At 40.6% G+C, this 13383-nt stretch overlaps 1 protein-coding gene across 1 annotated transcript in view; it reads left to right on the top strand.

The window, feature by feature from the left end:
- Positions 1-13383, top strand: part of apoba (apolipoprotein Ba) — a 29741-nt gene that overhangs the window by 458 nt on the left and 15900 nt on the right. Inside the window, exons 2-20 of the mRNA XM_067480332.1 lie at positions 2649-2681; positions 3148-3260; positions 3367-3512; positions 4044-4191; positions 4338-4490; positions 4735-4856; positions 4941-5017; positions 5096-5552; positions 5727-5868; positions 5958-6104; positions 6278-6489; positions 6746-6953; positions 7042-7212; positions 7365-7565; positions 11757-11930; positions 12041-12246; positions 12352-12534; positions 12691-12821; positions 13078-13288. Coding sequence (XP_067336433.1) covers positions 2649-2681; positions 3148-3260; positions 3367-3512; positions 4044-4191; positions 4338-4490; positions 4735-4856; positions 4941-5017; positions 5096-5552; positions 5727-5868; positions 5958-6104; positions 6278-6489; positions 6746-6953; positions 7042-7212; positions 7365-7565; positions 11757-11930; positions 12041-12246; positions 12352-12534; positions 12691-12821; positions 13078-13288 — 3235 coding nt within the window. The remainder of the gene's footprint in view (positions 1-2648; positions 2682-3147; positions 3261-3366; positions 3513-4043; positions 4192-4337; positions 4491-4734; positions 4857-4940; positions 5018-5095; positions 5553-5726; positions 5869-5957; positions 6105-6277; positions 6490-6745; positions 6954-7041; positions 7213-7364; positions 7566-11756; positions 11931-12040; positions 12247-12351; positions 12535-12690; positions 12822-13077; positions 13289-13383) is intronic.

The following is a 13383-nucleotide window of genomic DNA, read 5'->3' as shown; positions in this document are numbered from 1 at the left end:
ATTATTGAGGTCATGATAAACTCAGGTTTTGAATTGGCGGACTTTGATAGAAGTGTTTACTTTGCACTTATAAATATTTGTAAAAATATGTTTTATTAAACAGCTTGGCAGATTGTTGTCAAAGTTTACTGTGTAACATCTACAATCTATATAGAAATCCGATCTAATTTAATAGAATGCAATCAAAGAATGAAAATAGTAACTTTCACTTATTTTTCACAAGAATGTAAGAATTTGATTCACTACTATATTAAAACAGCATGTTACTTAATGTACAGGGAGGAAAAAAGTTTTCACTCCTCTTGGAAGTTGTTGCATTTTAGTTGTATTACAACCCCAATTAAAAAAGTTGGGACAATCTGTAAAAAAAATAAAAACAGAATACAATGGTTTGCAAATCTCATCGGCCCATATTTTATAAACAATAGAACATAAACAACAAATCAGATACATTTTACCATTTCGTGGAAAATACTGGCTCAATTTGAAATTCATGGCAGCACATTTCAAAAAGTTAAACCAGGGGCAACAAAAGGCTGAAAAAGTAATTGCTGCAAATCAAAATCAAATGCAGGAAATTTGACAACTAATCAGGTTAATTGGCAAAAGGTCAGTAACATGACTGGGTGTAAAAGGAGCATTTCAGAGAGGCAGAGCCTATCGAATGTAAAGATGGACAGAGGTTCACCAATCTGTGACAAACTGCAACTAAAAACTGCGGAACAACTTCAGAAAAATGTTCCTCAACGTAAAATTGCGAGGACTTTGAAGATCCCACAATCTGCAGTATATAATATCATTAAAAGATTCAGATAATCGTGAGGAATCTCTGTGTGCAAGGGACAAGGCCGAAGGTCAAAACTGGATGCGCGTGATCTTTGGGCCCTCAGGCGGCACTGCATTAAAAACAGGCCTGATTCTCTACTGGACATCACTGCATGAGCTCAGGAACACTTCCAGAAATCACTGTCTGTGAACACAGTTCACTGTGCAATCCACAAATGTAAGTTAAAGCTGTATCATGCAGAGAAGCCATATGTTAAGAAGATCCAGAAATGTCACTGTGTTCTCGGGGCCAGAGAACATTTAAAATGGTCTGAGGCAAAGCGGGAAACTGTTCTGTGGTCAGATTAATCAAAATTCTAAATTTTTCATGGAAACCATGAATATTGTGTCCTGCAGAATAAAGAGGAGAGGGCCCAAGCAGCTTGTTATCAGTGGGCAGTTCAAAAAGCTTCATCTCTGATGGTATGATGAGTGCATTAATGCCTATAGCATGGGCAGCTTACACATCTGGAAAGGCACCATCAATGCTGAAATTACATAGAGGATTTAGAGCAAGATATGCTCCCACCCAGACAACGTCTCTATAGGGAAGACCTTGTAAATTTCAGCAAGGCAATGCTAAACCACATACTGCATGCATCACAACAAAATGGCTTCACAGGGGAAGAGTCCGGTTGCTGAACTGGCCTGTCAGCAGTCCAGACCTTTCACCAATAGAAATCATCTGCTGCATCATTAAATGAAAAATATGGCAACAAAGGCCCAGCACTGTTGAGCAGCTAGAATCCTGCTTCAGACCAGAATGGGACAAAACTCCAGCAACTTGTCTCCTCACTTCCCATACGTTTACAGACGACAGTCAAAATGAGCTAATATTTTACATTTAATGGAAAAATATCTCAATTTCAACATCTGATATGTTGTTTATGTTCTACTGTGAATACAATGCAAATCATTGCTCCTTATTTTTATTTACATTCTATACATCATCCCAACTATTTTTTAAATGGAGTTGTACATTGTACATGGTCAGTGATTCATTAAATAAATTATAAATCCTACACCTAAATCATCACTGGTGCTGCCAGTGGGTTTCAGAAGTCACAGAGCTAGTGAAATGGAGGTGATGTGTTTGCATGTGAATGTCTTTATAGTATTGTTTTCGAAATACGCCTGGAAGATGCAGTTAATGGCAACTCAGTATCTTGGCCAAATCCATGAAGACGTAATAACATGCCAATTAACTCTGTGAAGGAATTAGTAAAATCAGAGGTCAGACGATAAATCCAAGAACATTTTCTAGTCATTAAATATCTCTTGAAGTACAGTAAATTCATCAATAAGAAATGGAAATAACATGGCAAGGCAATAATCAATAAACCTATGAGTCCTCAAAGACTGCACAAACGATAACTGTTGGCCGTGTTTTTCTGCAATTGAAATTTTATAGGAAAGTAGCAAAAATGTAGGAAAAAAGATTACATAACCTTTCCAAAAGGCACAAGTATTCTCTGAAGTTTCTTTGCTCTGATGACTCCAAATTGAGAATTTTGGTCATCACACTACACATTTTGAGTTATTCTACTGGACCTTCCAGATGCAGGTGTGTTTTTATACACACTCAAATACTCAATTACACTGCACTCAGCTGATCTCCATCTGCAGAATGTGTGACTTCTAAAGCCAGTTGGCTGCACCAGTGATGATTTAGATAACTACTTAATTTAAATAACTTTGTACAGATCTGTTTTAACTTTAATGATGATGGTCAGTGCATCTTTTCAAGACAATTTAGCCATTTTACACATAATTGCTTCATCACCATATGTTTAATAAATTATAATTATATGCCTCTCTTTCAGAGAAAGATTTTGAACAAACTTCAACATGTCTGTGTAAGTTGCCATCTACTCATCAGTTGCATTTGCATTAAATGCCATTACGTAACAAAACCCAGAAAACCTTCCATTTACAAAAACTCTGGACTTTGTCGCTTCCTATAGGTGGCGTGATAGTGTGTGTGTGTGGAGAGCTCAGTGTGTATGTGTGTAGGTTAGATAGAGAGGGGTTATGAGGTATGTTGTTGCAATCTGATGCAGCGATCTGCTAACAGATCGATGGCCACTGTGCTAAACTAATAAACACATGACCTATTTTCTGGCAACAGCAGCAACTACTCGTGGACTCTTGCTGTACGTTCTTTATAATTCAGCACAAATAGTTTTTATTTACTGTGTAGTCGTATAGACTTAATTTAGTCTGCTAAAAATCATTTGATAAGCTCTTAGAACTTGTGCATACAGTAAAGTAAGGAACAAAGACCAGTAAGAGCTCATATAACCCTGTGATACATCACTGCAGTGGGATCCAAATTCAAGGCCTATAAGAAATATGTGTACCAGTACACCACTGAGGGCAGAAATGGTGTGGTGGGTGCTTCCAATCTGAGGAACGGCCATAAAGTGTCCTGTCAGGTACAAGGCTATTCATGTGTCCCTCTTCATCAGTTCACTTGTTGTCTTATGTGAGCTCGCTCCCTGTCTCTCCACTGACCCTATTTCTTCTGCTGTATATCTTTAGGTCGAGATCGAAGTCCCCCAGACATGCAGGTTTGTCATGCACACTAGAGACTGTGTTCTCAGTGAGGCGTCTGTCATGGACTCCCAGGGACGGCCGGTCTACAAGCAAGCCCCCTACTCTGAGGCCTTTAAAGCTGCTATGTCAAAGTAAGTCCAAAACATTTTCCCCAAGCTCTGATGTAAATGTTTTTAAGGACTTAGACCTTCTAGTTGGTCAGAGGCATTACTCCAAATGAATGAAAATGTTGTTTCATAACCACTGTTTGTCTTTAATAACAATCTACAGTAGTAGTCAGTTTACAAAGTTGCTTGGTGTAATGAGTCCTTTGTTGTTTTGAGGTTTAAAAATATAAAATATAAAGATATTACATCGATTTAACTGTTCAGTTATATGGACAGAGACCTTTGCTTTTTTCACATGAATCTAGAGCTTATAGAAGTCGTTTTACATACCAAAATCATTATTAAAAACAACATCTAACATCCAGGGATTTTAAAGGAAACAATTTGATTTGTAGGCTGATGAAGAAACACTACGTTTCAATCATAGAGGTCTTCTTATAAATTGAATTAATCCTTCTGGCACAGATGTAGTATGAAGCTGTAGTTCAGCGGTGGTCACGTTAACTGCAGGAACAACAACCACCTTAAAAGATGCAATGTCTTTTGTTCAACCAGGAAGCCTCTCAAGTTTACTGCAGAGGAAATCAGCAGTGTCCAGCTTTACCCTGAGCCACATGAGCCAGTCAATATCCTCAATATTAAGAGAGGAATTATTTCTGTGCTCATTGTGCCGCCCAGGCAGGACGATCAGAGCAGTTTCATGGTCAGTATCATCTCAAAACCAAAGCGTCTTTCCATAAAAATGTTGAAAAGACACATCTTCTGCATTAACTATAACTGCAGCTGGCTGTGTCTGCTGTATTTTAAGGCCATTATTAATGAGATAATACTTTCATTTGCATTTTTCAGAGCACAGTGCATGGTCAGTGTCAAACATTATATGAAGTGAGCGCTCAGAAGGATCCTGCCACACATATGACACTGTCCAGAGATCTGTCCAGGTGTGACCAGTTCTACAGCAGGGGACACACCAACAGTCCACTGGCCCTGCTGCAAAAGCTGGTGAGACATTAATACCTGGCTCTAAACCCTCTGACTGGGAACTTTCTTGGATATCATGTTATTGTGTGAGGATGACCATGTGAGCTGAGAATGAATGTGCATAAAGGCTTTTCACAGTTCATGTAAAATGTGCGACATGCATACATTGCCCAAAAAGTTATTGATTTTCCAATATTTTATTCCTCTGACTTGAAAGGATACAGTTCATGTACAAAACAAAAGATTTTTTATATTTGTCCCCCAGCATCGCCCCATGTCAAAGCTCATTACAAGCACTCAAGACTGCAACTACCAGTTTGACAGGGGAAGTCACATCATGACTGCCTTGTGCACAGAAACACACCTCTACCTGCCTTTCTCCCATGAGTAAGTCCTTATTTGAGTGAGTATTCATGTGTGTACATAGGACACCATCATGCCTTTTCCATCATCTTTTGACCTGCCTTGCAGGAACAATGGGATTTCATCATTTGTGACCCAGGAGCTCCGCTTTCAGAGCTCCAAAAGGATCAACAAAGGAGCATTTGGTGAATGAGTCTTTCACAAGTGTAGTTCACAGCTCGTCTTGGGAATTGCAAATTTAATGTCACTATGTATGTACACAGATGTGAACCCCAGTCACAGCAAGCCACTCCACTTTGAAGATCCTGACGATAAAGCTCCACTCCAGACAAAGGATGCTGTTCTGAGCACCCTGCAGGACCTCATGGATTCATTAAGCACAGACCAGGGTCAGAAGAGGACCAGCCTTTTCCATAAGCTGGTGTCCAGTCTACGGGTCCTGAGGAATGAGACGCTGAGCCAGACAGTCAATGAAATGCTTGCCAGGTCAGGCTGGCTCAGCTGGCAGGCCCTGTTCCAGTGTGGAACACCAGAATGTACCAGTGCCATCTTCCAGGCTCTGAGGACCTTAGATGCGCAGTCACTTGTGGTGGACACTCTAGTCTATTGGCTGAGTCTACAGGCAAACCCTGATGCAGCACGTGTTCGAGATATGCTCAGTATGGCTCAGTACAAACAGAGTAGAGCAATTATGTATGCTATGGCCAACACTGTCAAGAAGTAAGTAAAACACTGACTCATCATTGTGACCCACAGTTACTTTCAAATATTAATACATACAGTATTTGTGGCAATATATTTGGAATGTAGAAAAACTGATTAGCTTTAACAAAGTTAAACAAAACAGGGTCCTTACTGAGGTAATTAGTAAAGAAACACGTATCTTGTTTACAGGTTCCACAAAGGAATCGTTACACCAGTGGTCACAGATGTGTCTGAGTTCTTGGAGACACTTTTAAATGACTGCTCGAGAGAAAACCGTGATTCGGACTCTGATGTTCCCTTTGACTCTGAGATGACCTTCCTTGTACTAAAGGTACTCATCATCCAAGCACTCAATATGCTGTGGTTTGGCATTCACTGGCGATCAGCTATGCAGTTTAATACTTTTTTTCTAATCCCCAGGTGGTTGGTGTTATGGGTGAAGCCATGCAAGCTGTCAGCCCCAGCCTGATTTCCTCTCTCTTGCGGTGTGCTAAGAAAACAGACATCCCTTTATCAAACCAAAAGGCAGCTATACAAGCCTTTAGGCAGATGAGCATCACTGAGGAGGTACTGATTCATGGCACATACTGTGTTATACAGTGTGAAGTGTTGACGATAGAGTAAGATACTCCAATACATACTGCAAAATATCTTTTTGCACATTAACATGATCTCTCACCCCACAGTAATCGTGCTTTGGTCTTATCACTGACTACAACAACTCTGACATTCAACCACAGGTCAAACGAATTATCATGGATGTGTACCAGGACACACAAAGCCCAGTTGAGAAACGTATAGCAGCTTACGTGATTTTGATGAAGAACCCAGATCAAGATTTGGTGAGAGACATTGTGGACAGTTTAGAGAATATGAGGGATGAGCAGCTCAAAAGCTTTGTAGTCTCCCACCTGAACAACATCCGCAACTTGAACAAGCCACAAACACAACAGTGAGTAATCAACCAGAAATGTTAAATTTGTCACCTCAATACCAATAAATTCTTTTCAGGTCATGGATGAAGGAAACAAAGTTTTGTGTTTGGTTGATCTGTCTTGTCAAATTGAATGAAGCCTGGAGGTCACATAGCAATTAAATGTAACAATGGGTTGTAATAGGCTGGTAGCAAAGATGACCTATAGGGTATTTTTATAGTAAGACAGGGCATATAATATAACATTTGTCTTCTCTTGTTCTCCTTCCTAAAGGCTCAGGGAGTACATTGAGTTGGCCTTGAAAGAGCAGCTGTCACTCACAAACAAAGCATTTGAACGTATGTCACGCAACTACAAAATCAATTCTGCCATTGGTTCAGTACAGAGCAACGTTATCTTCAATGGTAGGGACCCATTACCTAAAGAGGTGATGTTGGAGACCACTCTAAAGGTTTTTGATTACAGCTATGACATCTTTGAGGTATGTCAATAAGTATTTTAATAAGTGGCCCACAATTCACAAATAGGTTTTATAATGATTTTGAAATATTCAATATCTCCTCTTCAAGGTTGACGTTGACGGAATGGGATTTGAGCCAACAATTGATGCTCTTTTTGGGTCGAAGGGTTTCTTCCCAGACTCCATTTCCAAAGTAATGTATTGGGCAGGGGACAAAGCCCAGATGCTCCGAGACGTTCTGAACAGAATTCCTCATGACAGAGACAGAATGAAAAGAGAGGTGAAAATATTTTTCGGTCACCTGAAAATAAAACCTTGTTCCTCCAACTAGAACTCAACACTTTACATTTTGTATTCTTTTTTCTGAGAAGCATGAGTTTCATTGCACATACATGATTAAAAACTAATGTATACATTTGTTAAATTCTGTAGGTTCCACAGGACCTTGTGAAAGGTATCACAAACAATTTCCAGAAGCTCATGGATGAATTGGGTTCTTCTCCAGCTCCTGAAGTAACTGCCTATCTTCAGCTTCTGGGAGATGAGATAGGATACATGAAGGCCAGTGACATCAGAAAGATGGCTGAGACTCTGTCCATATACTATGACACCATCAGGATGCTGTCCATGAAGGTCAGATAACTAGTTTTCTGATATGAGCTTTGATAGAAGAGAAAACTGAAAAAAAATGTACTATGTCCACAAAAAGAGTCGATTGATTTCTTCTTTTCCTTTGGGCTGTTCCCTTTCAGGAGTCGCCACAGCGAATCATGTGCCTCAATCTAACTCTGTCCTCTGCATCCTCTTCTGTCACACCGACTAACTGCATGTCCTCTCTCACTACATCCATAAATCTCCTCTTTAGTCTTCCTCTAGACCTCCTGTCTGGCAGCTCCAACCTTCCAATATATTCACAGTTTCTCCTCTGAACATGTCCAAACCACCTCAATCTGGCCTCTCTGACTTTATCTCCAACACATCTAACATGAGCTGTCCCTCTGATGTCCTCATTCCTGATCCTGTCCATCTTCGTCACTCCCAAAGAGAACCTCAACATCTTAAGCTCTGCTACCTTCGGCTCTGCCTCCTGTCTTTTCTTCAGTGCCACTGTCTCTAAGCCGAACAACATCTCTGGTCTCACCACCGTCTTGAACATCTTTCCTTTCATTCTTGCTGATACTCTTTTATCACACAACACACCTGACACTTTTCTCCACCCTTTCCAACCTGCCTGCACTCGCCTCTTCACCTCTTTTCCACACTCTCCGTTGCTCTGAACCGTTGACCCTAAGTACTTAAAGTCCTGCACTTTCTTCACCTCTGCCCCCTGTAACCTCATCGTTCCCCCTGGGTCCCTCTCAGTGACACGTGTATTCTGTCTTACTGCTGCTAAGCTTCATTCCTGTTTTCCAGAGCAGACCTCCACCTCTCTAGATTTTCCTCCACCTGCTCCCTGCTCTCACTACAAATCACAATGTCATCTGCAAACATCATATTCCATGGAGATTCCTGCCTAACCTCATCTGTCAGCCTGTCCATCACCAGAGCAAACAAGAAGGGGCTCAGAGCCGATCCTTGATGCAGACCCACCTCCACCTTGAACTCCTCTGTCACACCTACAGCACCTCACCACGATCTTACAGCTCTCATACATGTCCTGCACCACTCTAACATACTTATCTGCCACTCCAGACGTCCTCATACAATACCACAGCTCCTCTCTCGGCACCCTGTCATACGCTTTCTCTAAATCTACGAAGACACAATGCAACTCCCTATGACCCTCTCTGTACTTCTCCATCAGCATCCTCAAAGCAAATACTGCATCTGTTGTTCTCTTTCTAGGCATGAAACCATATTGCTGCTCACAAATGTTCACCTCTGCCCTTAGCCGAGCTTCCACTACTCTTTCCCACAACTTCATTGTTTGGCTCATCAGCTTTATTCCTCTGTAGTTGCCACAGCTCTGCTCATCTCCCTTGTTCTTAAATATTGGCACCAGTACACTTCTCCTCCAGTCCTCAGCATCCTCTCACTATCCAAGATCTTGTTGAACAAACTAGTCAGACACTCTACTGCCACCTCTCCTAGACACTTCCATACCTCCACAGGTTTGTCATCAGGACCAACTGCCTTTCTACTCTTCATCCTCTTCAACGTCCTCCTCACTTCACTCTTACTAATCTTTGCTACTTCCTGCTCCACACCAGTCACCTCTTCTACTCTTCGTTCCCTTTCATTTTCCTCGTTCATCAACTCTTCAAAGTTCTTCTTCCATCTTCCCATCACACTCCTGGCACCTGTCTATAACCTGCTGCACATCCTTCCCATCTCTTTCTCTTTGTCTGGCCAACCTGTACAAATCCACCATCTCCCTCTTTAGTATCCAATCTAACATACGAGTCCTCATATGCTCTTTGTTTGGCCTTTGCCACCTCTACCTTCACCTTACGCTGTATCTCCCTGTACTCCTGTCTACTCTCTTCAGTCCTCTCAGTGTCCCACTTCTTCTTAGCTAACCTCTTTCTCTGTATACACTCCTGAACTTCCTCGTTCCACCACCAAGTCTCCTTGTCCACTTTCCTCTTTCCATATGACACACCGAGTACCCTCCTACCTGTCTCCCTGATCACATTAGCTGTAATGGTCCAGTCATCTGGAAGCACTTCCTGACCACCCATAGTCTGTCTCAGTTCCTCCCTGAAAACTACACAACATTCTTTCTTTTTCAACTATCACCACTTTATGCTCTGCTCTGCCTTTGTCCTCTTCATCGTCCTCACCACCAGCATCATTTTACACACCATCATCCTGTGTTGTCTGGCTACACTCTCCCCTACCAACACTACAGTCACTGATCTCTTTCAGATTACAACGTCTACACAAGATGTCGTCCACCTGAGTGCTTCTACCTCTGCTCTTGTATGTCACCCTTTGTTCCTGCCTCTTCTGGAAGAAAGTGTTCACTACAGCCATTTCCATCCTCTTTGCAAAGTCTACCACCAGCTGTCCTTCTGTGTTCCTGTCCTGAAGACCAAACCTGCCCATCACATTCTCATCACCTCTGTTCCCTTCACCTAGATGTCCATTGAAATCTCCACCAATCACCACTCTCTCACCTCTGCATCATTACATCTAACTCACTCCAGAATTTCTCCTTCTCCTCTAACTCACATCCTACCTGTGGAGCATAACTACTCACAACATTGAACATCACACCTTCATTTCCAGCTTCAGACTCATCAACCTGTCTGATACTCTTTTTACCTCTAGAACATTCCTCACAAACTCATCTTTCAGGATAACTCCTACTCCATTTCTCTTTTCCATCTGACCCATGGTAGAACAACTTGAACCCTGCTCCTAAGCTTCTAGCTTTGCTACCTCTCCACCTGGTCTCCTGGACACACAGGATGTCCACCTTCCTTCTTTGCATCATGTCAATCAACTCTCTAGCCTTCACTGTCATAATCCCAACATTCAAAGTCCCTACTGTCAGTCCTACATTCTTAGCTTTTCTCTTCTCTCTCTGCCTATGAACACACCTTCCTCCTGTCCTTCTTCGACCAACAGTAGTCCAATTTCCACCGGTACCCTGTAGGTCAACAGCACCGGTGGCGGTTGTTGTTAACCCGGGCCCTGACCGATCCGGTATGGAAGTCATTTTCGGTGTGAAAGTCATAATTCGCATTTTTTATTTGGCATGTGTTTTACGTCGGATGCCATTCCTGACACAACCCACTGCATTTATCCAGACTTGGGACTGGCATATATATATTTATATATACCAAAAGAAATACTTTAACAAAACTGGTGAGAAATGGACACAAAAGCAAAACAAAAATCCTATGAGCACACAGTTCTAAATATTAGACCCACAAACATACCAATAATAATTAAGATTTTATGCACACTGACTTACTACTCAACTGACAACACAGCATCAGCAGCATGTGGCTGAACTTTTCATGACATCTTCTCCCATTATATTTAAAGCAAAGCCATTAAAATCTTAACACATAACTTTTATGCGCACTTTAACAAGATATACACTTAATTAGCATTTGTTTTACACAACTTACTTATCATCAGGTTTCTCATGCAAGGAGAAATATCCTGCAGGCAATTGGCAGTGTTTTGACAGAATAAACCTGTCAGAGCCCTGCAACAGGTCAGATGATCTATAATGAGTGAAATAATTATTTTTATTACAGTCAAGTTTAAAAATGGAAATTACATTTTTAAGTTGTGTAAGGTGTGGATTTGATTTTCAGATAAGTGGGGTAATGGGTTGGATGCAGAAACAAACTTTGTGAGTGCACGTTGGCAAAATTAGATCCATGCAGAATTCTTAACTGTGTCTTAACCAAAGTCGTCAACCATGTAACCAAAGTTTGTAATGTTGCTTAAACCCAAAGCAGCACACATACTAACCTTTTACATACTATACAAATACAAAGAAAATGTAATACTTACAAATGAACTAAAAAGAACTTTGAAAGAAAATGCTACTTTATTAAATTTACTACCCACCTACATTAGTAATTAAGTAAGTTCTTTGGTCAGGACAAGTTCTTTTGTAGGGACTTGGCAAATTACTGGACAAAGTGAAAGTCTGACCTACTGATGACACACAAAGAATGATCAGGGCATTTGCCTAAAAAAAATTTGTGCCACTTGTTTTCCTCGTGGATGACACCATCTTGAGATGTAAAATCAATTTAAACTAATAATGAAGTTATATCTTCTTGTATCATTTCATTTTGTATCATATCACATTGTATCCAACAGTTGTTAATTTGCCCTTTGTTTCTTGTCCAATAGGTTTTTTATGCATTGGTTTCTAGCACTGAAAATGAGGTCTTTGCCCACTATATCTTCATGGAGAATGCATTCTCTCTACCCACTGCTTCTGGCTTCCCTCTCAGGTTCTCACTGGCTGGTGTGTTTACACCTGGTGTTAAAGGAGGCCTGACCCACTCCGTTTCTAAAATAATAGTAAGTTGGTTTATGTTCATTATAGTTTACATATAAAATACAATTGAATAAAGTTTATAGAGTCTAGATTGCTTGTTTACAACTGTTTTGGTATGTCCTTCCCTTTGCAGACGGACTTATCCTTCATGCCTTCAGTAGGCCTAGAATTCATCACACAAATGGGTGTGCACATTCCAGACTATGTGGAGGCTGGGCTTGAAATGCATACTAACATTTACCATGAGAGTTCTCTAAAAGCTAAGGTGACCATAAAAAAGAACCAGATGAGACTGTCCATTCCTGCTGCTAAGTCCAACATTCAGCTACTCAGCATCAGGTTAGTGGCACTTCTGTCAGATGGTACAAAACTTATACAGTGGTTGTTAATGTCATGTTGTTCAATCTCTCAAGTAAAGTCTCTGGATCTCTTTCTGAAATACAGCAACAGGCTTTTGTCAGTTTCCTCTGGTCAAACAAATGTAGTGCCATCTCTGGTGGAGGACAGGACTGACTCAACAGACTGTCAGCCGCTATTCAGTGGTCTGAAATTCTGCACAGTAGTGCATTACTCCAATGTTACCTCCATAGACAATGGCCCATATTCTCTCTTAACTGGTGAAACCAGGTAAAAAGAAACAGCATTAGCAAATTGAACTTGATTCTTTTTTTATTTAACAGGTTCATTTCAAATAACATTAAAGACTATCTACTAACTAAATCATTACCTTATTTAACCAGAAACCTAGACTGAAACTTTTACTTTTACTGAACGTCTGTTCAGGTTTGCACTGGAAATCCAGCCTACGGGGGAAGTTTCAGAGTACACTGCCACCATCACTGAAGAAACTCTCAGAGAGGGTAAAAGGGGTCATCATAAAATAGAGTCCCTGAAATTGACTCTGAAGGCAGAAGGTACTCATTTAAGATTGTGTATGTGTGTATGTATGTGTGTGCATATGTATTGGACTTCAACAATGTTGTGCATTTTGTTTAATTGCAAATTGTGTCTTTAAGAATTAATGTATGTTACAATGTTGGCACCATATTATCAATGCATTATTTTAAAGGTATATGATATTAATATGAGCAACTATCTATAGGTCTTGAAGCCAACAGTTGGCACGGTTCCTGGAGATAAACACTAGCTAAGGTTTTCTGATCTTACTAGGTGATGATTCATCAGAGGCCACTGCAACTCTGAAATACAACCGCAATAAGAAATTTTTCACCACGGAGGTTGTCATTCCTGACTATGATTTGGAAGCAGGTATAAAGCTGTCTGTAACTGACATTGATGCCAAAGGAAAGAAGGTGCATGGCATCACCATCGATGTCACCAATAGGAATGTCCCCCAACTGACTATTGCTGGACACACAAAGTAATGTACTTTAAACAAACCTTTTAAATTATTTAACCGTGAATTTGTTAGCTGTCTCATTTGAAATGTTTCTGTTGGCTGTGGATGAGTGATAT

The sequence above is a fragment of the Channa argus genome, chromosome 16 (assembly GCF_033026475.1).
Source record: "Channa argus isolate prfri chromosome 16, Channa argus male v1.0, whole genome shotgun sequence".
In the NCBI taxonomy this organism is placed as follows: domain Eukaryota; kingdom Metazoa; phylum Chordata; class Actinopteri; order Anabantiformes; family Channidae; genus Channa; species Channa argus.
Note: the sequence above shows the minus strand (reverse complement) of the source record. Positions and strands in the feature narration are given on the sequence as shown.